The 25,319-nt window shown below is 41.5% G+C and overlaps 2 protein-coding genes across 2 annotated transcripts; one reads left to right on the forward strand and one right to left on the reverse strand.

The window, feature by feature from the left end:
* The first annotated feature begins 778 nt into the window (after nt 1-778).
* Nucleotides 779-17,340, forward strand: nme7 (NME/NM23 family member 7). Its single transcript, XM_041935981.1, has 12 exons — nt 779-881; nt 2,550-2,651; nt 3,090-3,256; nt 3,432-3,542; nt 4,923-4,973; nt 5,186-5,393; nt 5,518-5,623; nt 8,735-8,799; nt 9,324-9,392; nt 9,640-9,741; nt 15,217-15,324; nt 15,901-17,340. Exons 1-12 carry the CDS (start codon nt 879-881, stop codon nt 15,931-15,933), a joined length of 1,125 nt encoding a protein of 374 aa, XP_041791915.1. The 5' UTR covers nt 779-878; the 3' UTR covers nt 15,934-17,340.
* On the reverse strand, nt 15,988-25,036 carry atp1b1a (ATPase Na+/K+ transporting subunit beta 1a). The gene is made up of 6 exons (XM_041935984.1): nt 24,790-25,036; nt 20,369-20,497; nt 18,779-18,934; nt 18,339-18,523; nt 17,459-17,542; nt 15,988-17,344 (listed from the first exon to the last, which is right to left on the reverse strand). Exons 1-6 carry the CDS (start codon nt 24,881-24,883, stop codon nt 17,087-17,089), a joined length of 906 nt encoding a protein of 301 aa, XP_041791918.1. The 5' UTR covers nt 24,884-25,036; the 3' UTR covers nt 15,988-17,086.
* Between the last annotated feature and the right edge of the window lie 283 nt (nt 25,037-25,319).

Genomic DNA, 25,319 nt, shown 5'->3' on the forward strand with positions numbered 1-25,319 from the left:
GGGGGGAACGGAAAGACAGATGAAAACGAGAAAATGATGAACATATATACATATATCTATCTGTATGGGGGGGCTGATGAACATATAGACATCTATACAACTACTCTGTGTGTGTGTGTGTGTGTGTGTGTGTGAGAGAGAGAGAGAGAGAGAGAGAGAGAGAGAGAGAGAGCTAAAAACCTTGGAAAAGAATGGTCTTGAACAGTTTTAACCATGCGTTGCCACTCTGCGACCGTTCGCTTTTGCCTCATCCATTATGGCGGCGACGTCGACGTATGATTCAGCGCTCGATGCGGCGTCTACGTATGTATGTCTATGAACTAGACCATCACGAGATGGCGCATTAAACAATAACAGTGCAATGAAGCAGAGCCAGCAGATGTATACGGTTGTGCAAAAACTCCACTCAGCTCTGAATTAGTCAGTTCTTGTGGTTTCTACCCTGACATATAAAATTGGCTCTTGATAAAAGCTGAGAGCATAATGCAATTTAGCAGTTTCTTCCGAGACATCATCATTTTCCCCACTCACCTACCCTACTAATATAATCTTATGCAATTTTAGTTAGCTGAGTGGTGGATTTGACTAATTTATTTTATGATCTACACTTATTGTTGCTTTGAAATTTATATTTTTGTAAGCACGTTGCTTTACTAATTAGGGTTAAAGGGGTGAATCTTCGTTTTCTTTTTATAACTCCCTTCTATAACTTTCTATAACTAAGAACTCCTCCGTGTACATGAGTACGTGGATGCATGAACGCACCTTGCCTTGTCACCGCAGTTGCTATAGAAACGAATCATAGCCCGTAGTAGCTAACGTTTGCTAGCTGAAAACATTATTGGGTCATGTAGCTAGGCTTTATTCACTTATCAAAAATGGTAAGTTAAAATTTCCTTGTTCGATAACAATTATGCGAATACTTTTGTTTGTTAGAAATCCAGCACCATTGAACAAAATCGCTTGTTTGCTAACGTAAGCGTAGCAAACACAGGTTAACATATAGCTAGCTAGCATAACAACGTTGCCAACCATCTTTAACAACTTCAGACTGACTACAGGAGTTTTATAAATTTTGGTATTTTGGAGTAGCAAAATGAAGTATTATAACGTAACAATTTAAAGCCGGCTATTAGTAACTGGTGGTAACTAATAGCCGATATCCAGTAACTAGGTGAGCATTGACTAGCTAAAGCTATGGCGATAGTTCGTGCTAGTTAAACGTTACTGTGCCAAACGTTCACATACTAGCTATTTTACCGGTGAACGAGTTTATCAAGTTGTAACATTTGTTTCTGTGTTTTGTCTAGTCTGTTATGGGTGGTCAAGAGGCACGGTTTGTGCCTACCATGTACCGTATTAGCACAAGCTGCAAAACTTCGATGGTTAATACATTTTGAGTTTCACAGTAAAGGAAACCGCATGTTTCAGCCTGTACGCTAGCTTGTTGACTAACATTAAAAGTTATCTTACTTTAAACACAAAAGAACAGTTGGTTGCTGTGAAAAAGGTGATAATGTGACAGTAAGAACCTGGTCTGCTCCCGAGCAATAGACTAAATCTGGGTCACTGGTCTGAGTGTCCACGAGTATTGATTTTCCTGTGGTAGTGGGTAAGCTAAATATGATAAGACATCAAAAATGTCTCCAATATCATGGTTGGGAATCTGTGTGTGCTAGATAACACAACCAATTACTGGATAATTTGTTGAGATTGTGTAATCTACCAGGATGAAATTACTCTGACATTTTACATTGCATCTACTTTTCTGTAGAGCAGAAGTTAGAGTTTGTTTGTCATCTTTGCCTACTCAGTCACAGTGACAGTGGCTGCATCTTTTTCAAGTTAACAAAGGGCAGAAGATGACGAAGCAGTTTGGACAAGTTGTCCTTCACAGACAGACACATACACACACCACTGGAACATCTGCACAGACAGTGCTGAAAGTCAAATACACCCCACTGCTACTATGAGGCGACAGTGCTAACAAATGAGCTGCAACAAGTTTTTTTAGCCAAATTTGCTAGTAACCTAACTTTGACAAAAATAAATGTAGATGTGATCTTCACTCTATTACATCACCTAACTCTAGCACACGTCAAGTCTCAGTAAGTTCATATCATAATCAAAACACTGACTGACAGGAAAGTAGGAAGACCCAAATAAAAAATCTGAAACACTAAAGCATGCATTGAAAAATAGTCAATAGTGACATGAAGTGTATGTGAGTTGTAGTTAATGGCCTTAAACAAAGGACTGATATGTCTGCTGGAACAAACATGGAACTGTTGACATGGACAGAGATGCCACTTTAACTTGAATCATTTGGACTCAGACTTGACAGTGTTTTCTGTTTCCTATTTGGAATGACTGTAAAACAATTTGCACCATTTCATGGATTAAGGCCTACACAAATATATTTGACAAAAAAACCTTACAGTGGTCATGGTTTCAAGATTATGATGAACTTATGACCTTTTTAAAGCTCATTATGGGTTAGTTTGTGCTTCCTTATCACTCTGATTTGATCTGTTTCTTGACTTTATCAGGAGGATCGCTATGCCTTTCTTACTGAGTGGTATGACCCCACTGCAGCTCTCCTGCGGCGCTACCAGCTGTTTTACTACCCCAAAGATGGCTCAGTGGAAATGGTAAGCATTTACTTCTGCAAGTAATATTCTTAAGATGTGTTGTTACACTGGCTGCTGCAACTTTTTAGCCTAGTATATCAAGCTTTTTAGTCTAAAAAATTAAATATTTAAGGAGACTTGCAGGGTGTCTCTCTAAGATTTAGGGGGATTTATTGGCAGAAAAGCCAATAACCTGAAAATAAGGGGAAGGGCAGGGTGAGGCAAGGGGTATTAAGTTGGTTGTAATCTGCGGCCTCACCACTGGATGCCACTGAATCCTACACACCAGGCCTTTAAGTACCTCTCAAGTGCTAGAGCATCTGGAAAAATTAGTCCTGATTATGATTGCAACACAGGTTGTATACACTCTGGGATATTTTTTTGTTGTAATCATGAATTTATTATGTTTGCAACTAGTTAATTTTAACAAATGACCAATGTATTTGTTCTTATTTGTAGTTTGATGTGAAAAACCAGCGAATATTTTTGAGGAGGACCAAATATGACAACCTCCATCCTGAGGACCTTTTCGTTGGGAATCGAGTGAATGTGTTCTCACGACAGCTTAATCTAATTGACTATGGAGATCAGTACACAGCAAATAAACTTGGCAGCAAAAAAGAAAGGTATGACTGTGTAGCTGGTGTGATCAGTCTGCATGATCCATTTTCACAAAAGTTTAATCTAGTTCTTGTGTAGGATTGCTCATGTACATTACACAACTCTGCACATTGAACTTTCTCTTCCTGGCTTATCTGTTAGACACAATCCATTTTGCAATTTTTCTCTCCATTTTTTCAGAACTCTTGCTTTGATAAAGCCGGATGTAGTAACCAAGATTGGAGATGTCCTGGAACTGATATACTCCTCCAACCTGATTGTGACCAAAGCCAAAATGACAAAACTTACATGGTAAGGTCAAAGCCTGGCTGGTGAGAGTATCCAATAATACTTCATATTGTCAGTACAGGCATACTGTGGTAATGTATCAGACAAACTCTTGTCAGAGAGGCAGACACAGGCTACTTCTTGCCAGGTTCCTCACATAAACAGATGGATGGCTCTGCTTTCTCACACACATTAGGAACATATGGCCTGCCAAGTGCCAAAGTGGCAGACAAGGTTGGCATTTAATTAACAGTTTTATCAGGTGCTTCTTCATGGTGCAAATTCATTATCAAACCCATCTCAGTCTCAGATATAGCAATGAATAATGAGCAATTTTTTACTTTTACATTTGATGCTAAGGTATACTTTGCTGATAATGCTTCTATAGTTTTACTTCAGTAAAATTTTTAATGCCACACTTTTATCTGTAGTAGTGTTTGTGAAATGTAAATTAAAACAGAATGCCATCATTTACAAATAATTATGTTTACTGACAACAGTTTCCTGAAGTGTTCCTGAGTCCACGTATTAATCTCCTTCATCCAACCATTATTGACAAAGTGTTGAACCTTGCTTCAGCCTTGCTTGTGAGCGACTGAGTCTTTCCAGGATGCTCCTTTCATACCCAATCATGATACTATCACCTGTTACCAATCAACCTGTTTACCTGTGGAATGATCCAAACAGGTGTTTTTGGAGCGTTCCACAACTTTCCCAGTCTTTAGTTGCTCCTGTCCCAACTAGTCGAAATATGTTGCTGCAACAAATTCAGAATAAGCAGATATTTACAAAAATCAATGAAGCTGATGAGCTCACACATTAAATATATTGTCTTTGTGCTGTTTTCAATTGAGTATACGTCAGAAAGGATTAGCAAATTATCACTTTCTGTTTTATTTATATTTTACACAGCATCCCAACTTTTTGGGAATCAGGGTTGTACATTGTGCTATATTGAAGGATCTGACAAGTACTTAAATATTTGAATGCATAGGAAAGCATTTGAATTCTGGGCTGTAGGCCAAAAAAAATTCTGCATACAACTGAGAAGAAAATGTGTTTGTTTTTAACTGTGGAATGAAAACTTGATTAAACAATTAACAATTAAAAATAGTCTCCCCTAGCATTCTGAGTATATGATATCAGTATCCTCAGTGGTTGTGGTAAAACAATATAATAGAATTGTTTTTTATTTTTTTCCAAAAAGATTGAGAAGCTATAATCGTACACAACAAAAGGACAGATTCCACACTGTTTCCTTTTACTTGGGAAAGAAATGACAGAAATAGTATTGACCTTTGTTAGTGTCTTTGTCAGTAGTTTGGTACATAGTGTTCTCATTGACTACTTGAGATAATCTGGCCACTCATTTACTCCATGGTTTATGATTTTCTTACATTGCAGGAGCCAAGCGGCAGACTTTTATGTGGAACATCAGTCAAAGCCTTTCTTCAAGTGAGTGCCTGTAAATGATTTGCCAGTTTTGAGCAGGTGTGAGCCAGCAGTGAACAGTTCAGGAGTCCAGCCACTATCATTAACAGAACCTTTGACAATAAACCTAATGACATTGTAGTGACATTGAAACACAGTCAATAAACATAACTGACCCACTGCTAGTAGGAATCACTTACATGAATGACTTATTCTGTCATTGCTCCATTTCAAAGTAACCTGGTACAGTTTCTGTCCTCGGGCCCTGTGGTTGCCATGGAGCTGATGGGTGATGAGGCCATGTCTATCTGGAGGAGGCTCCTGGGACCTGCAGACTCTGCTGTGGCGCAGAGGGAGGCACCGCAGAGTGTCCGTGCCCACTTTGGAACAGATGGCATCAAAAATGTTGGACATGGCTCTGATTCAGTTGCTGCAGCAGCACGAGTAAGCATGTGATGCTATCCTGTTAGCTATAATCATGTTTGTTATGTGCCCTTGCACTCTGTGCTCCACATTCCCAGAAATGATGACTCACTCTAAATTGTTTTTATCCTGTTTGTTTTATTAGGAGCTTGAATTTTTTTTCCCATCCACAATTGGCCACGGCCCCTCTAATACAGCCATCTATAAAGACTGCACATGCTGCATCATTAAACCTCATGCCATATCAGAAGGTAGGGTCATATTATCAATTTGTCTAGCGATTTGTCTGTCTTGATCATTTGTCTGTCTGTTGCTGCATCTATAAATTATGCAGTTGCAAGTCCACTGACTTTTTTAACTGTTTCCCTTCCTCCTATGGCTGTTAATGTGTTTGTGTCACACTGAGGCACTACATGGTTACCAAATTTGGCTTTGGATTTTTCCAAATCCCTGCCTGATCCCTGTTCATGGAGCATGCCACTAGAGCTGTGACCTGTGAAATGTGAAATTCTCTGGACAGGGCTGAAGTATGCACACACAAAGTTGTTGACTGAGGAGAGACCTGGACTGGTTGTCCAGGACATATAAGTCCAAACGTAGTTCACTCCAATAAACACACCCACCATGGTCTCATATAAATTGATTTAATCTTTATTTCTGATTTAGGTGCTTATCCTCAATAGTAATTTGTTTGGTATCTGATTTGGACTTGGTTTATATTTAGTTTCCATGAATGTATTTGTGCTCACTTTGTGCTTTTAATTGTATTCTTTTAAACATCAGGGTGGAAAATTAACAACAGCCACCGGCCAAATGCTGCTAAAAAGACACAAAATAATGATTACTACTGAGTGGCTCGTGAATTTGAACGTCTGTCTGTCAGTAGCTGCTAGATGTTCACACAAGTTTCTTTCCCTAAACATTAACTAAACTAAGTTGGTGATCATGGTAAAGACTGTTGTAGACTCTTAGTCTTGTTCAAAAACTATTGTGTACATAGCAACATGGAACCCTCCTCATTTTTGCACAAGCAGAAATCAGCTGAGACAAACATTGCGAGCTGTGATGACACTTTGATTGGGTGATGCACATCCTTCCTTGCAATGTTTATTCAGAAGGAATATCAGGAAAAAAAGCCACAGAATTAAAAGGACCCAGCAGAAATGAAACCATTAATAGTTTTCATGTGTTCAGGGTTATTTTATTCCCAGTTTATAGACCTTTCTCATGACATTTTGGCCTATAAAAACAGCATTAATAATGTCTTGATACAGCATGTAGCTGTGCTGGCACTGTGCATGCTGCTTGCTGGTATGACTTTCTGCCACACCTAACTGGAATGATGCCATGAACAATACGTTATTACTATAGTTCCACCTGTGCTTTTCCTGCTATGACAAGTTGAAATGTTTGCCGTGAGAAAGGTCCATGAGAGAGGACCCATTAAAAAACAATGGGAGTATGGGCATGCAGTGTTTTGCTGCAGGGCAGAATTGAGCAACAACTGTAAAATTAAATTCCCCGGATGGATGTTTGAATAACTGCTAGTATTTATTCATGATGGTTATCATTTATTCTTCACAGTAAACACTTGTGGTGTTGTAACAAATTAATAAATGAATAAGGGCTGCAACCTGCTGCTTGTCATTAGTTCAAATCAGTCACATTCGTTCAGCACTTTATTGTTGACTTAAAGAGAAATTAATTATTTATGCTCTCTTCCTGCTGGTCAAGTATATTTGAGGAGGAGTAGATGTACCTCACAGTGTCAGCCCACAAATATCTCTGTTGTTGTCTGGCATTTTAAAAGGTGTTTGTCCAGCAGACATCATTTAAAGCAGGCAGTGCTGTCTACAGTATAACTGACAGTTCTTTTGCTCACTAAGACATGATTTTTTTACACACTAACTGGACTGCCATTTGTCTCCAGATATTCATGTTGTAAAGAGATGGCAGCCGATATGAAGCTATTGTCAAAGTCCTCCTAACCAATTAGATCAATTTATGAGCAAATTTGAGGTGAGAAACGTGCTGTATTTTATGCCTACAACACCTCATGTGAACAGTGGTCACGAGTTGCAGGAGCTTTGAGAGGCAGCACCATTGCCCCAGTCGCCCTTGGTAATTTGTTGAGTGGTCTGGCGTCCATCTACCAGACTTTTCCCATTTTCAGTCACTTTTTATTAGAATCGGTCTTGAGTAATTCTGGCTTTGGGTTTTGAGATGCATAAGGGAGAAGTTCCTAAATTGCTCAGATGATGTAACCTGTGTTGTACCTACAATACAATGTTTACCTTCAAATGTCAGGTGACACCTTTGCTCTGAGCCAAAAATAGTAACCCAGTCTGAGGGGCTTGGCCAGCTGAGCACAAACTGGGTCAGTTCAATGACAAATGGTATCAGAAGGCCTGCTTTGAGTTCCCTTGAAGATCACTTAAGAGGCCAAATTATGCTCCAGCTAAATGTACAGGGCGCAGCCAATCACTACGGTGACTAAGGACGTGGTGGCTGAAAATGCACTCAGACATGACTGGAATAGAGAAGCTTCTGTTGCCAGGCACCCAGAGTAGGATCTCCTAGCAACAGTACCAGCTGCTTTTGGGAGCTGCGCTGTGTGTGCCTATCCTAAGCAGGCTGCTGACTGCTGCCTGTGGAGGGCACAGAGGACTCAGGAGGTGGTTACTTACCTAATGCGCTCATAACTGGACTGTGACCCAACAATTACCCACATGCAAGAGAAATTAATCAGCACTTGCTGAAGCGCCCGGTCCGGACTGAAAGTCACGATTACACCCAACAGCATTTACGGTTAATGGAGAAGGTAGACTCCTGGCATCCTGCCACACGGGTACACAGGCTACTTTTTATCAGGATGTCAGACTGAGATTATGAGACTGGCGCCCTCTTTCAATTATGCGTCTGCAGCAGTCTGACCTTCACTGTCACTGTTTCGCATTCGTCACTGTGCTTCTACCATTTTTACAATAACGTACGACCAATACTGCTCCGTGTCTGAGGACATCTGAAAGACAATCTGACTGTTCTTTGTCCAAAGGAGACAATAATCTGAGGTTGTGACAACATGAGATAACATTTATGTCTGAATAGGACCATTATGGTGCTTCATAGCACCTTCAATAACAATAACTAGTCGTTTAATATAAATAGATATAATGTTATTCATTTGATCATGTGATGTAAACTGCTTTACTTAAATTTACTGTGAGTGCTGCTACAGAAATCCTTTGGTCGGGATCACATTGAAGAGTTTATTGTTGCAGTAACCACATTGCTTGTCACTCTGTGTTAACCTGCGGATCATAAAAACTCATAGATATGAACAGCTTTGATGTTTTTCTCAGGTCTGACTGGGAAGATCCTGAACTCCATATCTGCTGCTGGATTTGAAATCTCTGCCCTTCAGATGGTAAAAGTTTAACAAACAATTATCCTTTGCTCATATAGTCCTGTGGAGTCTGTCATTCATTTGCTGTCCTTGCTATCTTTTCACTATGCTCGCGTAAACTAGTTTTACAAGAGCATGAGTTTTCTGCTCACATGCCAATTTATTTTAGCTGCTTTGGTGTAATGAATACATGCACTGCATTGACTTTCTCTGATACAACCTGACCTCATAATTGAACTCAGTGTCACTGCTGCCAACAGTGACCTCTCACAGTCCATTCGTTTTGGCTCAGATGTGATGCACATTCTGGGTCACAGGACAAAAATAAATCAATCAGGGTTTTATCACCGTATCCACATGCAGAACATGCTGATTTCATATCCTTGATGTTCTTAAAACATTAGTGAGTCTTTCTTTTTTATGGAAATGTATTTTGTGATAGTAGAGCTGTTGTTCAAAAGCACAGACACAAGTGTGTACTACATATGTATTCCACTGTGAAACAACCATTTTTGTGCTTGTTTTTTAATATTTCCTTCTCACAGTTCAACGTGGACCGAGCAAACGCAGAAGAATTCTATGAAGTTTACAAAGGTGTTGTCACAGAATATCCGGTGAGTATAAACACTACGTTGTTTTGCCATCATAGCAAGTACCTGCATCACAGTCCTGTTAACTGTTACTTTTGCTGGTAATAACGCAAACACTGGCTAATCTTTTGTAAAGATCTAGAGGGGATCAGATTTTGTTCATAACCAATGTCATGTTTGAAGGTGAGTCATTGCATATTACCATTTTCAGCATAATTATTCATTTGAGTCAAAGAAGTCAGATTCATTATCCCACACTCTCTCCCTGCAGAGTATGGTGACGGAGCTGTGTTCTGGACCCTGCATGGTCCTAGAGATCCATGGCACCGACACACCGCAGTCATTCAGGGAATTCTGTGGGCCCGCCGATCCAGTGAGTCAAATCATTTTAAATACTATTTGCTATTTCCGCATTAGATTCTGCATTAGAAGCCTGTTCGACAAGTAAAATGTCAAAGGGTCTGAATGTGGTGAAAATCAATCAATCAATCAATCAATCAATCGTCTCTAAATTATTATCCCTCCGTCATCCTCTCTTTGAACTGAGTTTTTCAAATGCCCTTGTGATGACCGACAGACAACCACAAACATGTTCACACAAAGTGCCAGTTTCACACATGACAACACTCAAAACAACACGGACTCGAAACAACACTCAGCTGTCGGTTGTTTGGTGCACGTAGCTGAAACTAATGCAGTGTAACACAACAGACCTCCAATAAACCCTCTCCTCACTGTATTATACTGTCTCTAATATTTAGTTTACCCTGATAGGTAATATTGTCCCTTTCACACCATTTGTGCTGCTGCGTGAGTTAAGTTGTTCTGAAAAAAGCAACTGCCGTGTTAAGTTTTTATTGCCCTTCCTCACTCTCCTTTTATGTCCTGTATTCTGCATTGTCGAGCTAAATCGTCTAAGTTTAGTTTTTACTCTGTGATCTCAGTCTGGGACACATCTGCTGAGATGTCATTAAGCCTGGCATCTGGAAGCCAGGTGACTGAGGAGCCCATATTTATATGAACTGAGCTGAGCACATGAAGTAATGCACACCTGTTTGTTTTAAAAAATCCTGACCAAATAAATATAGGAGCTTATGTGATTAGATGAAAGGATTGGCATATGAAATAAACATGCGTGTGTTTGTTTATGGGTACTGTGGAAGCAGTGCTGCAGGGCTACGCAAGTGCATGATGTGAAATCTAATGATAAGACGCTCTGCATCAAATCACTGTTTACTTACCAGAAAAATAAGGGACTACAAACCTACATAATACCACTACAAGTTCAGCAGGTGTCTGTGTCTCAGCTGTCCCTCAGATTAAAGACAGTTCCTGTAATTTCCTATTTTTCATATTGTTTTATTCAGTTTATTTATTTGTTCGTTGTGCTCTCTGACGTTATCCATCAGTCGTCCCAGGCCAGTGCCAAAATGTTACTCACAGTGCAGCCACAGAGCAGGAAGAGGGTTAGTTAATTGGCTAATGATTTCCAGGCCACATGACACTACACCACTGCTCATTGATGCCAAAATAATGAAACCTTTGCAACTGCCCTCTCTCATTTTATTAGTTACCCTCTCCAGATTACCCTTCTCCAGATCTGCCTCTGGTTTGGTACTGTACTGTTCAGGCTGCTGCCAGAGGTTCACTCCTTCAGCTGCTCTCAACCTTCTTTGTCCGTTACAGCCTCCATAGCCTCTTTGATTGCTTCAGACTTTACTGACTAACCGGGAGGTCAAGCAGTTTCATCAGTCCATGACCTCAGTCTCACCTCAGCATTGTCTGACAATAATCTAAACCTGAGCACTCAGTGCAGTTCACTCATGTCATATACTAGATAAATGGAAAGTCACAGCAGCACTAAGAGAAGAAATGTTGTCGGCTAGATCAGTGTGTTCGAGGCTAGCAACGGGGGGGTGTGTTTGTGTGTTTGTGCCCGTGCGTGCGTTTGTGTGTGTGTGCGCATGCGTGCGTGCATGTGTGTGTGTGCTAAGTACCAAAGTACAGTACATGTTCTTGTCAAAAGCAGCGTGTAAAGACATTCCAGGCGTCATTATCAGGCTGACAGATTGGACTGGACAAACACTTTAAGGCCAGACTGTATGAAGAGGTCAGAATGTTTTTAATAGGTAAGGATCATTGATTAATTCCATTTGACTGAAGCCCAATCTATAAACAACACAGGTCTTGTGTGAAAAAACACATGACTGTACAGCTGAATGGCTGGATTAAGTGACCTCAAATACACTTCATCATATTAGAGTTGATGGTGGATCAATTCAGCTGTAATATTCCCTCAAAGAAGAGAGCAGAAGCATCTAAAAATGTGACACAAGATATATGACATCTATAACGACGTGCTATAAATCTAACCATAAAGGATGGTCGTGTATTCACACCTCCACACCCTTGCACTCACTCAGTCATGAGACTGTGCTCTGCCTTGTGATGTTTGTTAATATCAGAGTGGAGGCCTGTACCCTCTTCCTTCTACCATTGGGTTGTATTTTCTTATAGTCTGTCCCCTTTAAATCAACAGCGTAATAAATCATTGGTGCCCCTCACTACACACCAGCATTGCATGGTGGTCAGCATGCTGTGTTGTCCAACTTTGTCTTACAGTAAATGATGAGTGTGAGACGGTCAAATAGCCCTGAACCTCCTGTTGCTCGAGGCTAAGATGCTATCCCTGCGTCATGTTGTTTAAAATAGGATTTTCCTATTGATTTTTTGACCCATCTATGTAATGCCTTCTTGGAGAAAGATATCAGCTGTCTGTGCTGGTGGCCACTAGGCTAAATTTAGTGCAGCGTAGCGTAGTGCCTTCAAAAGATAAACCTGAGTAGATCAGAAATGTAGCTGGATTTACCCCCATCACACAAATTGATGTTCTTTTTTTCCGCATTTCGTCAATAGTATTAATTAATTAATAGTATATTTTTCTTTATCTGGTCAATCGTTATGTGCAATAAAAATAGGAAGCGAGGTGCTAACACACAGTAGTAGTAGTAGTTGTAGTAGTGGTAGGAATACAGTTATGAAAGACTAAGAGGTCATAAAAACACAAGAAAGAAGATTCCAACAAAGCTATCCACTTATGATAAGATAAATAGAAAATAAGAGACAAGAGTGATAACCCTGGTGTTTGAGGTCTAGGACACGTCATCAATAATAATTCTCTACAAGGTATTTGTACAATATGTTTTCAAAATGTACTCATGGTGGCAAGACAAGTATTGCTCTGAGTTTTTTTTTAATATGATTGCTTTATTTAAAACAGGCTCCAAAATGTAAAAAAAAGTTGAGAATTGGCCCCACTAAGGATTATGTCAAATTCATAGGAAAGACATTTGTCCAAGATGTAGACGGCACTTTTATTCAGCTGTTAAATTGTTAAAATGACACACAGTAATCCTTGTGATGTCTTCTTTCTTCTCAACCGAAAGCCCTTTTTCCCACCAGGCTATATGTAGTTATGAGTAGTATTTTAATTGTCTCCAGCAGCTGTTCACCGTCACTGGCGTGTAAATGCTGTATTCGTATGTTTGTAAGTGGTGGTTAAAAATGAGCAGAATCAGTCTATAACATGATGACTGAAACGAAGTGAGCTCACTTCAGCAGGTTTGGACCGTCTGTGGTGCATGAAGGTCGTTTGGATTGATGGCCATGAAACCACCGGGGCACTCTGCTTCAGCCATCTCTGTCCACAATGGCCGGCAGTCGTTTCGAGAACTTCCGTCCAGCAAACTGGAGACTCATTAAAATCAAATTAAACCCTGACTGCAGGTCACTCATGGGTAACTAATGCAATTACAGAGAGCAGTGCTTCACAAAGAATTCTTTTATCACTAAGTAAATCTTCCATTCAATTCCCCTTTGCCATCCTTGGCTTTAGTCTAATCCAGCGTGAAACACATGAACGACAGGCTACTGCTGTTTTGCAGATAGTTAGCCTGTACAGGCTGCTGTATGTAGCTTCCTGAGACACAAACCAACAACGTGCAGACACGTACCAGTGACACAGAAATGGCTTGAAAATGGAGAAGCTACAGAAGAAGAAGTTTACAGCCATGCTAGCAGCTCTGTGAGACTGTACTTAGACACAGCAGTGCTTTAAGATAAATATTAATGTTAGCATACTAAGATGCTCACAATGACTAGGGTTAGATTTAGGGGGTTACCCTGATCTAATGAGATCAAGTTGATTGACATCTGCCAATCAAAAATCATCAGCTCATAGACACATTTGTTGGTCCCCTTGAATGTGTCAGCATCATCAGCTTTCATGAAACCACACAGTATTTTAAAGTTCGGCTTATAGATCTTGAGCCTTTACAGGTTGAGTAAGTGAAAGTGTTTATAGTTTCTTGGTGCTCTTCTCTAAGTCTTCCTGTGGGTTTTTTCCCGTCCTTTTTGAAGAATATATAAATATATATATGAAGGTAGACTATTAATACTCCCAAATTTGCCATCCAGTCACTCTGGCTTTCAGGTTTTGCACTCAGGTGGAATTATAATAATCAAATATCAATATGTGATGATAATAAGTCATCAGAATGTTCCTATTTTAACATGCTAAGCAAAATTATGTCCTCAAAACACAGGACTGTTTGGAAAAGAGCTAAAATAGAAGTGAGTTGACCCACAGTTCCCAGGTGATCCACAGTTCCCATGATCCTTGAACTTTCTTCTTCTTTCAAAGTCAATTCATTGTTGTGCAGGAGAATCGTTTGAACCAGGAGAAATGTTTTCCACATGGCTTTTGTTTTAAGAGACCGTGAATAGCTTGGAGGAGAAGGCTCGGTTGAGCGATGACCTTGAAACTTGTTCCTGCCTTTTGTTTGTGGTCTCATAAACCACAGGACGATTAAGAACTTGTCATAGAAAATGTTTCCCTGCCGTAAAACGCAGTCAGATTCTTTTCTCGACAAACAAACCTGAGGTGGTGTGAATGTCTCATAACGCGCTGCAGTATTTTGATTCTGTGATTAAAAGAAAGAGGACAGAGTTGCAGTGGTTTGTTTTGATCAGTTTGAAGTAAATTCACTTTGATGTTGACCCTACTGCTCGAATAAGATCAAACGCACCTTTCAAAGCATGAAATATCACGTGACTTGCTTTTCCCAATGCATCAGATATTACATGAGTACAATATGTTCCTTAACTTGCATTCCTGTGGAGTTAATAGTCATCTCAGCGAAGTAATTATTCACATATTGTCCCTCCCCTGATGGCAGACCCTGTGGGAGGTTTGCATTTCCTGGAGGCGCCGAGTAGCAAAGGGCACGAGAGCCCGGCTCTGACCTTGGGAGTGTCTGATGTTGAAATAGACTCAAGATAAAGCCGCTGCCTGGAGAAAAGCAATGTAAAGGCGAACTAAGTCTTTCATATTTCAATTTTCATAATGTCTTTGTTGTGTACATTAATGGGGACATATCTAAGGGTATTGAAATTGCATTTGAGTAGTTTAGGAGCTGCATTAAATAGAAACGAGTATTATGGGAAAGTATTGTATCTGGAGATCATGTAGTAAGCCTCATAATATCAATACCTGTTGCAGTATTACAGCAGGAGACTGAGACTGTGAATATTTCTTCCATTCAGAAATGTTAATAGGAAGCAAAAGTAATCTATTCTACCATTCAGTGTGTGTTTTCTCACTTCCTGTAGAGGATCACATGGCCAGTTGCTGAGTAATCACTGTGTCTTAGGAACACGCAACAGTACAGGATGTTCCATTTCAAATTTCTCATCTGCACAGGATTTGTCATTGTTTGTGAGACTCAGCCGAACGCCAGTTAGATCTCATCAGTGCGGGATTCACAGTCAAGATGTTTTCACTCAACAGGAAATTTCCCGGCATCTGCGTCCCACCACATTGCGTGCTCTTTATGGCAAAGACAAAGTGAAAAACGCAGTCCACTGTACAGACCTCCCTGAAGACGCTGTCCTGGAGGTGGGTGCCATGTCACTGCCACACGCACATTGTACCCTCCATGTACCGTAGAATACGCCCACATTTCATCTGTGCTCCTCCTCTGATCCCACAAATAGGTTTCCTCATTGTCTTTCGGTCCATGCATAAATAACTAACTTGCGTTTAGCCAAGAACAAAACCCCCGGCTCTGTGAAGCCGCGTCTTTAGACGAGTCTCATGACTCTGCTCTGTGGGCTGGGGCAACCTCAGCTCACACTGGTTTTGAGGAGAACAAGAATGGCAGAGGAATTTGAAACAAAACCATTGTTTTGCAGGGAGTGGGTCTGACCCATCGAGCGTCATTGTTCAGGAAAACTCCTGATCTGTGGCTTGGACAAATGCCTCCTTGTTAAACATTAGCCTGTGACTGACTGAGCTGCCATTTTCCCAAGACTGGGACATAGTGGCCCAGAAAGGGCTTGTGCACAGGAGAATTTACTCTGTGAACTTTCACAATGTCACTATTCTGACTACAGAGAGGAAGGGCTGGCTCATACTTTGATGTTAAGGCTTAATCAGGAGATGCTGTGATTCATTTTCAATTCCTTTTTACAGGTGCAGTATTTCTTCAAGATTTTGGATGGGTGAATGCAAAGGGGAAAAACATGTAACTACATATTCAAAGACGTCACAGTTGTCTCATTTTTCTGTTTATTGTTTCAGCCGTATGCAGATTAAATAAAGTGACAAGAGCAGACTCCTGACAAGTGTTTTGATCTTCAACATTGAATTAAGTATTTTCACACCAACTAAACATCTTATTGAGATACTGCATTGCCTCTGATATTCTCTAACTTTTTGACCAGCGACTTTGGTATTGGATTCATACATTAAACTTTGAAAAAAATGTACAACTGCATAAATATAAAATTCTTCCACCATGAAAATGGCTAAAACATTCAATAGTAAGTAGCATCACATCATGTGATGTCTCCAGCAAAACAGATTTCAAAGCACTGAGTTGCCACTGTGCCCATGGAGGTGACAGTCTTCTAGGCTGGACCCACAAAGCTCTACACTATGAATTAAGAATGAACAGATGTAAGAGTATCAAACAGAAATGTCATCAAACCATATCCTACAGCTAAAGGTGAACAACAAAGAAAAGGTGTACAAATGTATCCTTCCACAGTCAACTTGAACAACTTGGATAAAGAAGCACACAAAAAAACAGATTCCATGGAGCGCAGTCATTTACTCATACATGGGCCTTAAAGGTTCAGAGTACCATGCTAGTATTTCAGTTAGTCAGAGCACATTAACACACACTCCACGCACTCACATAAACTAACCCACCTGAACACAGACACGAGCGCACACACACACACCTTGGACCACGGAAGCTGACATAAGACAGGAGAGGTTACAACAGGACTCGACTACAGCACTGGACACTCCAAAAATATATAGAAACCACATTAGGATGAATACTTTGGGGACAGAAACACAGCTCGCTACACATCAGTAGTGGAATTGCAGTTTTACAGTAATAGATGAACACATCCCATGGCTCAAGGAATATTTTCATGTACAGTAGAATAAATATGCTCTTGCTATTGCTACTCTTGTATTTTACATTCTAACCCTCGACAAACACACAGAAAAGCTAGTGTAAAGCACACAGATTAAGTGTAGGTCCTGTATATTATGAATGTTCAAAGACTAGTGGTGTTTATCTGAACTCTTTTATTCTCTCTACATTTTATTTGTTTCAAAATGAGAGTGCTTATCATGGCTGAGGTCACGAGTTGACTGTGAGCTTAATATCAAAGCGTCCTTGGTAGCGGTCCTTCTCGCTGTAATTGATGTTCGCTCCATATGCTTTGCACTCGATGCGCACCTCCTCATTAAGAGTGATGTTGGAGAACTGAATGGCCACCAGAGGCTGCAGGTACTGGGGGTGCAGCAGTTTGCCATAGTACGGGTAGTACTGAAGAGGAAAGCCTTCGCCCAAGCCAAAGTACTTGATCTCTCCAATCTTGTCTTCATCCTCTTCTCTCTGCAAACACAAGAGTTGAATTTGAAGTCTAACCTTTTTACAGCATTAATACTACAGATAAATACTGTATATGTACTTATGCATCATGGGCAGATGCTGTCATATTAAACGTACCTTATTCTTGCAGTGGATGGGGATCAGGTTGGGCTGCGCTTTGACCTGCAGAGGCGCTGGGAGTGACTCATTGCTAGAGGGAGCCTGAAAAACAGAGACTGGTTGATTAACATCCTGAGCTGGTGGTTATATTAAGTTTGATTGTGGCTGGCAACATGTGGATGATGCAGCTTTGTGTGATTCGAGTTTATTAAGAACAGTATTTCAGTATGTTGTCGCCTTGGATGCAGTAAGGTGCCAAATGAGACATTACTTTCTTGCAATGGCAAGTTCTGATTAACAACACAGTTACAATTTAGCACATTAACGATAGCATAGTGCATAAAAATGCCACTCTCTTGGTTTATCATGAGATGACTGTGAGTAAAGGAACTGCACTGATTTAGCATTTGCACACTTTTAACACTGTCGGACTCATGATGAACAGCTGAAAACAAAAAGGATAAAAGTCTTATCCTTTCTTGCATGCGGCCTGTAGTCTTGTAAAGCCAGTCTGTCAGTAATGGAGACCAATTAACGTGTCATGTACGTGTCTTCAGCTATATGTGAGTAACACCTGATTTATGCTCCCAGTAGTGTTTTTATGATGCTTATTTATACAAGGTGACAGACTCTACATTTTTCTGACACATCTAACAAAGATTTGTTTCCTTTTGACATCAGACTGGTGAGTCACATGACATTAAGTTCTTGATGGGTAACGTTTCATGCGACTTAACATTAGCGATTAGGTTGAAGCTTTTCAAAAAATGTCCATATCTTGCACATTTTTATCTTAACTGGTTTTACAACTGTGTTTATTGTTTGTTTTCCTTGCCTTTATCAGTGTGAATACACCTTTCACTACGAAAGCTTTAACATAAGTGTGCAGTAAACGTACCCTTGGTCTGAAGTTGACAATCCTGTTGAGCTTGACAATGATGCACGGCTTTCCCTCCTTGAAGCCAAAAGAGGGATCACTCTCCCCTGAGCAGCTACCGAGCAAAGACCTCCGGAAACGGCAAGCCCTCCTCTGTCCTAAGTCACTTTCCAGATTTCCACGGTCCTTGTATGACTGAGGAGTGTCTGCAAATGGTACGAAAAAGACACATTAGACCTGAAAACAGATTAATATACCATACACAAAAAGCATATTCTTACTAGTATTTACAGCAACTTCAAAGACCATCAAATATGTTATAAGTATTATTGTAGGCTTCAATGTTTGCTAATAGATCTCATTACATAAATAGGAGTGACAAATCTTAATTAACTATTGTTACATATGCATCAGGAATCAGCCAAAATATGACAATGCTGGTATGACTGGCTCATACTTGCCTCCACAGTCTTCAAATTTCAACTGATCAGTCTGACGTGCGTCATTATACAATTCAAGGAAAGACTCCACGCTGCTGACGTACTTCTGATAAGTTGTCTCTTTAGACATACTGAAAACAATTTCAGATTTGTCCGAGCGTGGTGTGTGTGATAGACCTGAAAAACAAAACTCTTTTGATAAGAAACTACAGAATAAATGTCGACATATTGATTCTAGCAGAGTTAAATGCAACAACTTGAGAGAAACACCATTTTAAACTGTTTGGTCGTTGTGAGGTGAAATGCCTGACAGAAGCTACATGCGAGCTGTTCTTTGTAGGACCCAGAGAGAGTCTCAGGTCTATTATCTTAGGACAACACGCGCTGTAGGGTCTTGGGGATTTCCTCAGATGGTCTCTGTCAGCTCTTTATGGCAGTAATTTTCCACAGACCTTGTGCACAAGGCCTAAAGAAGGCGTGGCAAGAGGAGGATGAGATGGGTAAGAGGAGTGAAAGGAAACATGACATTTAAAAACCTTTTCCCAGCCGCAGTGCTTGCCGATTTATTGCTATAGTTGTGAGCAAGGTGTCAGACATTTGTGCAACAGAGACAGAACTAAAGTTTAGTCATTTGAGTCTCAGTGGTGGCTTGTGAAAGTTCACCAATCCCCTGCCCCCACCCATCCACTCTCACGTGTGTCTCTCTCACAATGGAAACTTTTAGCCCCAGAGTGAGAGGCGGGCTCCAGCACGGCGAGAAAAAAAAATTTAACTACTCCCTGCTTCCTTTATCTCGCCACTACTGGAAACTCTCTTCAGCTCAAAGCGCTCCCCACTTGTTTCTTTGCCAGGCAACTCTTCGACTGTCACCAGTCGCGGAGGCTGACAGACAAACCAGCAGGCAAACTAACCCGAGTCCGTGAAGCCAGTCATTTACATTGACTGCTAAAAATACCGCCAAGGCTACAGCATGTGCTGTGCAAACAAGTACTGGCACAACAAGAGAAGGCTGGGCACTTCAAATCTGCACAATCTCCAAGCTTGCAGGAAATTTCGAAAGCTCGGAGTGCGACTGTAGCAGCGTTTGATGTTTTCACGAGATTAAACATTGAAATTTTTAATCCAGAAAAACAAGCTTAGAGGCGTCTTAGCTGGGACAAAACTACACCATTGTTTCAAAGCACAAACTACGAACTCTGACTGCGACACGTGTCTATATTTAAACATTTGTGTGCTGTGACACAGTCATAGCACACATGAATCGTTTTAGTCACAGTGGGTGTAAGCTACAACAGTTCCCCTGTAGCCTGAGGGAGGAAAACATTGACTGGCTGAGAGGAGTGAAGGACAAAATGGCTGAACCTATCTAAGGTCAGAGAGACTTCTGATAGAGTAGCTGCTTAAAGGCACACCCCAACAGTCATTTTTAACTACGTGAACCACAGGCAGCCACATCCTCGCAGAGACTTCGCCAAAAACATTTCTAAGCAGTGAGATAGAGCCCAAACTAAAACTTCTCTTTCCGCTACAGCTGTTTGCTTTAACGTGTGAGCTGCTGAACATCCAAAACACTCAAAAAGCTCAAAGTGAAAAGACGTAGAGCATATTTACCTGGAGGGGCGACTCTGTCCTGATAGGTGGGTTTGTAGTTACTTAATGTAAGCAGCAGTGCCTGGATGGTCCCAACGAAAATTCCAGCCAAGCATGCGTAGAATATCACGTAGAACAAGATGATTTTAACTGCAGAGGAAAAGGTACATTTCATTCAGAATGTAAAATGATTACAGCTGCAACAAGAAGTAGATGCACTAAATGCATAAATGTAAACTGTTTTCACAATTAATCATCAAACGTTCTCTGATTTTAGCTCCTCAAATGTGAGTATTTTTAGGTTTTCTGTTTACTGTCATTGTAAAACTGATTTGATTGTCACAGCAGAAAAAAAAAGTTTTGATTCAATGACCAACAAAAGAACAAGAAGTTTTCTTTCATGACATGTTTTGATTAACCACCAAACAGTCAGTTCCTTTGAATTAATGGACAGAACTTAGCTATTCCCAAAAAGCAGCTTGGACGAGAAAAACCTTCTGAATTACATTTAATAGATGCAATTCTCTGAAAGTTTTATCAGTGTGAGGGGCAGATAATCGCATAATGTCAACCGGCTGGCGTCTATAAGCACTTGCAATTAAAATTCCAACTGTATGTGCTTCTGTCTTTTAAGCACTCAAGCCTAGAAATAATTAATAATTGGACGTGCACAAAAGTAATCCCCCATATGTTTAATGTCCTTCCCCTTCGCTGAGGTGACAAACTACTGAAAACTTTATTTGACAATGATGGCAAAACAATGATTATTTTATTTATTACATTTCATATCACACACCATGAACTCCTGTAACTTCACCAGCAATTTAAATTAAATAAAAAATTAACTGATGCGATGATTGGCGATGAGCTCAACCTGCTGTCATGCATCGTCACTGCCATATATTAGAACATTGATGAGGTTCTTTCACCTCACTTAAAATTTATTCCTAGTATGCAACGGCAGGAGGGCTGCAGTTCCAGATCAACAGGATGAGTCACTAGCTGTTCCGTCAGCCGACCCTTCCCCCACACTTACAACAGGTTTGGCATAAAAACGGTGTCCTCATCTAACTGAAAGGCTTTGGTGATTCGTGTCACGGTTGCAGACAGAAACTTGTAATTAGCATGAATTGTCTGTCTTCTTTCAGAGAAGTTCAGCTGGGAGGAGATAAATCAATACTTAAATGTGTACTTTCGGTTTCTATCACCTTTAAACAAGCCAACTTGTTTGGATCCACCTTTACAATAGTGTATTTATACTACAGCTTTGAGATGCACTGCTCAAGTAAAACCCAAAATTTACGGATTATAGTCTGATCCAACGGCATACCTTAAAAGCAACCCCAAACAATTTTACTATGCTCTGTTTTGCAGATATATGTTTATTTGATTTTCCATGCACCTCTGGGAGTTATGTGGATCTTTGATATATTAACATATCTTTTTGAATTAATTGAGAGATCCAAAAATTCTGCATATTTCTTTTTCTGTTAAAGGAATGTGACTGTTCAGATCACAGGGGCTTGAGATCTATGAAAAACTCTTACAACGGCTACCTGATACTTTCCATGTCAAATTTCATTTGGCATTTCATGGCAGATTTTTACAGGGTAGACGTGATGTGTCACTGATAAACAGTTACAGCGATCTTCTGGCATCAAACTGCCTCTGATTCTGGGTTCCTGCACACCAACAGACCACAGGATTGTCATCAACCTTCCCTTTCCTAGTGTATTTGTTGTTGCTGTGGCACCTTCCCAAAGATTTCCCGCTGCCATTTGCAAGTCCAAATCAGCCAATGCGAAACCAGTTTGGCAAGTTGATAACGGGTTCAACTCCACAAGCTTATCTCCTCAAACAGACTGTAGACTGAAAGGAGTGCAGGAGTTGGCTGGGCCTGCCCTCTCCACGCCTTGTGTTACTCTGATACTGTGACTTTTTGCATTTAAAAACACACGGAGAACACAGGAGCAGTGTTTCCAGCACATGCAATCCAGAGCGACGTCCCTTTATTTCATGCATTGTAGACGGCACAGTGCAACCAGGGCCGTTTGTCTTGTCCCACAGCATTAAAGACCGAGCATGCGCATGGCCAGCTTACAAACCTATCCTGAATGCAAATTTAATGAATGAATATTAAAAATCTACACTTTGGAGACAGCTCTGATTCTGTGTTCTTGTGTGGCTGGAGGCCGTCACAGCACCGGCTACCAGTGTACATGCACGGTGAGCTATTTTCTAATGAGCGGATCTGCAGCCTTAGCTGGATTGCTGTGAGATGCACCTGTTGAGAGGGAAACTATAGACGGACACCCGTGCTGACGAGCTGTGTAGAGTTACGTTCATGTGAAGTGATTTCTTTAGAAAAGGCCACCTGAGAAATTTAGAAAATGTTGCAGCCAGCACCTGCTGTGTGGGTGAGCAGTATTTGCAAAGCAAATTACATTTTTTCTCATGGATGCAGGTGAAATCGAGGCAAACAGGCACACCACACAGTGGCCATTGTTCCAGTTTGTCAGCCCTGTGAGGGACCTGAAAATATTCATGTTAGTTTCAATAATATTCTTATCTGGTAAAAAGCACAGCAAGACCGATGTGGGCAGGGCGGTGTTTAACGCCAGTTACCTGAGATTTATAAGAAAGGAAGGGGCATCGGGTTTGTGTGAGCGCACGTGGAGGCTGTAGACACATAACACCATTTTGTAGCCAGAGATGTCAGGCATCAACACTGTTGCTAAGAAATGTAAATAGCAGAGAAGGCGGCCTGCTGGTGGCGAGAGGCAGAGTTTGAATGGAGCGCACCTCCCCCACCTCACCGCTGCTGCAGCACGCCTGTGAAAGGCGCCGTCACCACATTCACACCTCCCCTGCCGGCTGCCTCTCTGGCGTTTTCACCGAAGCCTCGCCGACAGTTCGGCAGCTGCGCGGCCCGTTTCCTGACGCTCTGAGCCGCCCTGAACGCCGCACAGGAACAGTCGGATACCATCAGCTCCCGCAGTTCGCGTATTTGACAAATTTAACCCAATCATGAGGACTTGTTCGTGTTTCAGCAACTTACAGACCTGTTGCTTTTAGAGCTGCATCGCTTTTAGTTAGTGCGACACCACGGATCCTCACGACTGCGAGTGGCGGTCAGGATCTAGTAGATACACACCAACTGTTTAACTACAGCACTACACTTCCTCACTTTTAACTAGCTCCTCTAAGTTGGCTAAAAAGCTCAACACAGACCGGCCATGATAACAGCCATACTCCGGCTGCGTTACTGCGATTTTTTCAGTCGGGAAAAATTACCGACTCTCTGAAATAAACTCTCAATTTGATCTTTTATTGGTGCTTTGAGGGATTTGAAATCAGGTAAACAACGCTGTGTCTCCTTCAGGGACAGAGAGGGACTGGTAGATGGAGGAAGAGGGGGGGCGGCCCTTGAGACATGTGAGTCGTGATCTGTTCCTCGGCACCATGTTGCCAAGCGCCGTCTGGCCGAACCCGGAAAAAAAATGCCAGTTAGACTTTGTTAAACGGTTTAACGAGCTTAATTGGCACCATATAATGGTGTCTAGTTATCCTATCAAATCAACATCCACTGCTGACCGCATTAGGCGAGCATTCCCTCGTCTTAAAGTATTGAAAACAGTGGTAAAACGATTAGAGCTGGATCCATTAATCTTGGGTTTGAGTGAAAGGGGGGGGGGGGGTATAACCGGGCCTGTATGCTGGAGCCACAGATTAGCAGTTCGCCTTATTACTGAGAGGAATAAAATGCCCCCTGTTTCCTCTTCTGCTTACATTGGTAGACTAACGAACAAGAGGTGGAGGAGTGAGGCACGCGACAGCCAAGCCCAACTTTCACCGTCTGGTCCGGTGGAAAGTCCTGGCCCAGCACGCGCTGTCCTTCAGGATGACCTTTTCAGAAAGGACGTCTATTAATGAATGGCCCGATGTGGGCTACGCCTTGGGTCACCATTTCCTTTAAATTACAGAACGGTGTAATTTGAATTTTGTCATAATCATGTGAGCCAGCAGTCAAACATATAAAAGAACAAATCATTTACAGTGCGAGTTAATTGATCGTCTTTCATCAATCAGCCTCATTTTTTCTCCCCCCACCACAACATTCGACCTGTGGCGTGTCTCGGATAACTCCGAGAGATCAGCCCGGTTCGTTTATCCCCGCGGACTTTATAGCGATTTGACAGACTAACTTCTCCACGCAGCCTCCATTGAAAGCCCAAGTCACGACGCAGCGTGTCAGAGGCAGTGAGCCCCAACAGGTGCTGTCTGTTCAGTCAGGAAATGGAGGAAAAGAAGAAGAGAAAGATCCCCACCGTGCGCCGACAGTTTCTACTCCGAGAGCCCGACGAGCTTCTTCTGCTCACCCGACAGCGAAGCTTCTAAACAGCGACAAGATAATTCGCCAAATTAAATAAATGAGTACTTACACCAACTGCACCCTGTTCGTCCCAAAAACTCCCTCTTCTCTGAATTCCACAGAAATGTCCTCCACCCGCCGTCACTGTCTTTATTCCCCGACATGTTCACTCCCGGTAATATCCCGCTTTTCGGTTGGTCTGGTTTAACGGTTTGGTTCGACTGATTCGGGCCCCGGCTGCTGACTGTCCCTCACGGAAGAAGCGAAAGGACAGTTTCGTACCCGACTCCACCACTTGTACCACACACAATTTATCTCTCGGGGAGACCGACTCCGCCCGCAAACTCCCGTAATAAGTTAAGAAGGGAGAGGGAGGGCTGAGCCGAGCAAATCACAACCTTCCGCTGCTTTTTGCGTAAGAGCCGAGCGAAGGGCGGGAGGCTCGCGACAGGCTAGCTCCAGCCGACGCGCGCGCGCGGAGACGGCGGGGTCGACAGAAACTGGCAGAAAGAGTTAACGCGAGCTTTTTAAATGATGTCGCTGCCATGGTAACCAGTATGGACTACACCCGTGAAGTCTCCAGACTCTGATGTGGTGACG

This window comes from Chelmon rostratus, chromosome 4 (assembly GCF_017976325.1).
Source record: "Chelmon rostratus isolate fCheRos1 chromosome 4, fCheRos1.pri, whole genome shotgun sequence".
Lineage (NCBI taxonomy): Eukaryota > Metazoa > Chordata > Actinopteri > Chaetodontiformes > Chaetodontidae > Chelmon > Chelmon rostratus.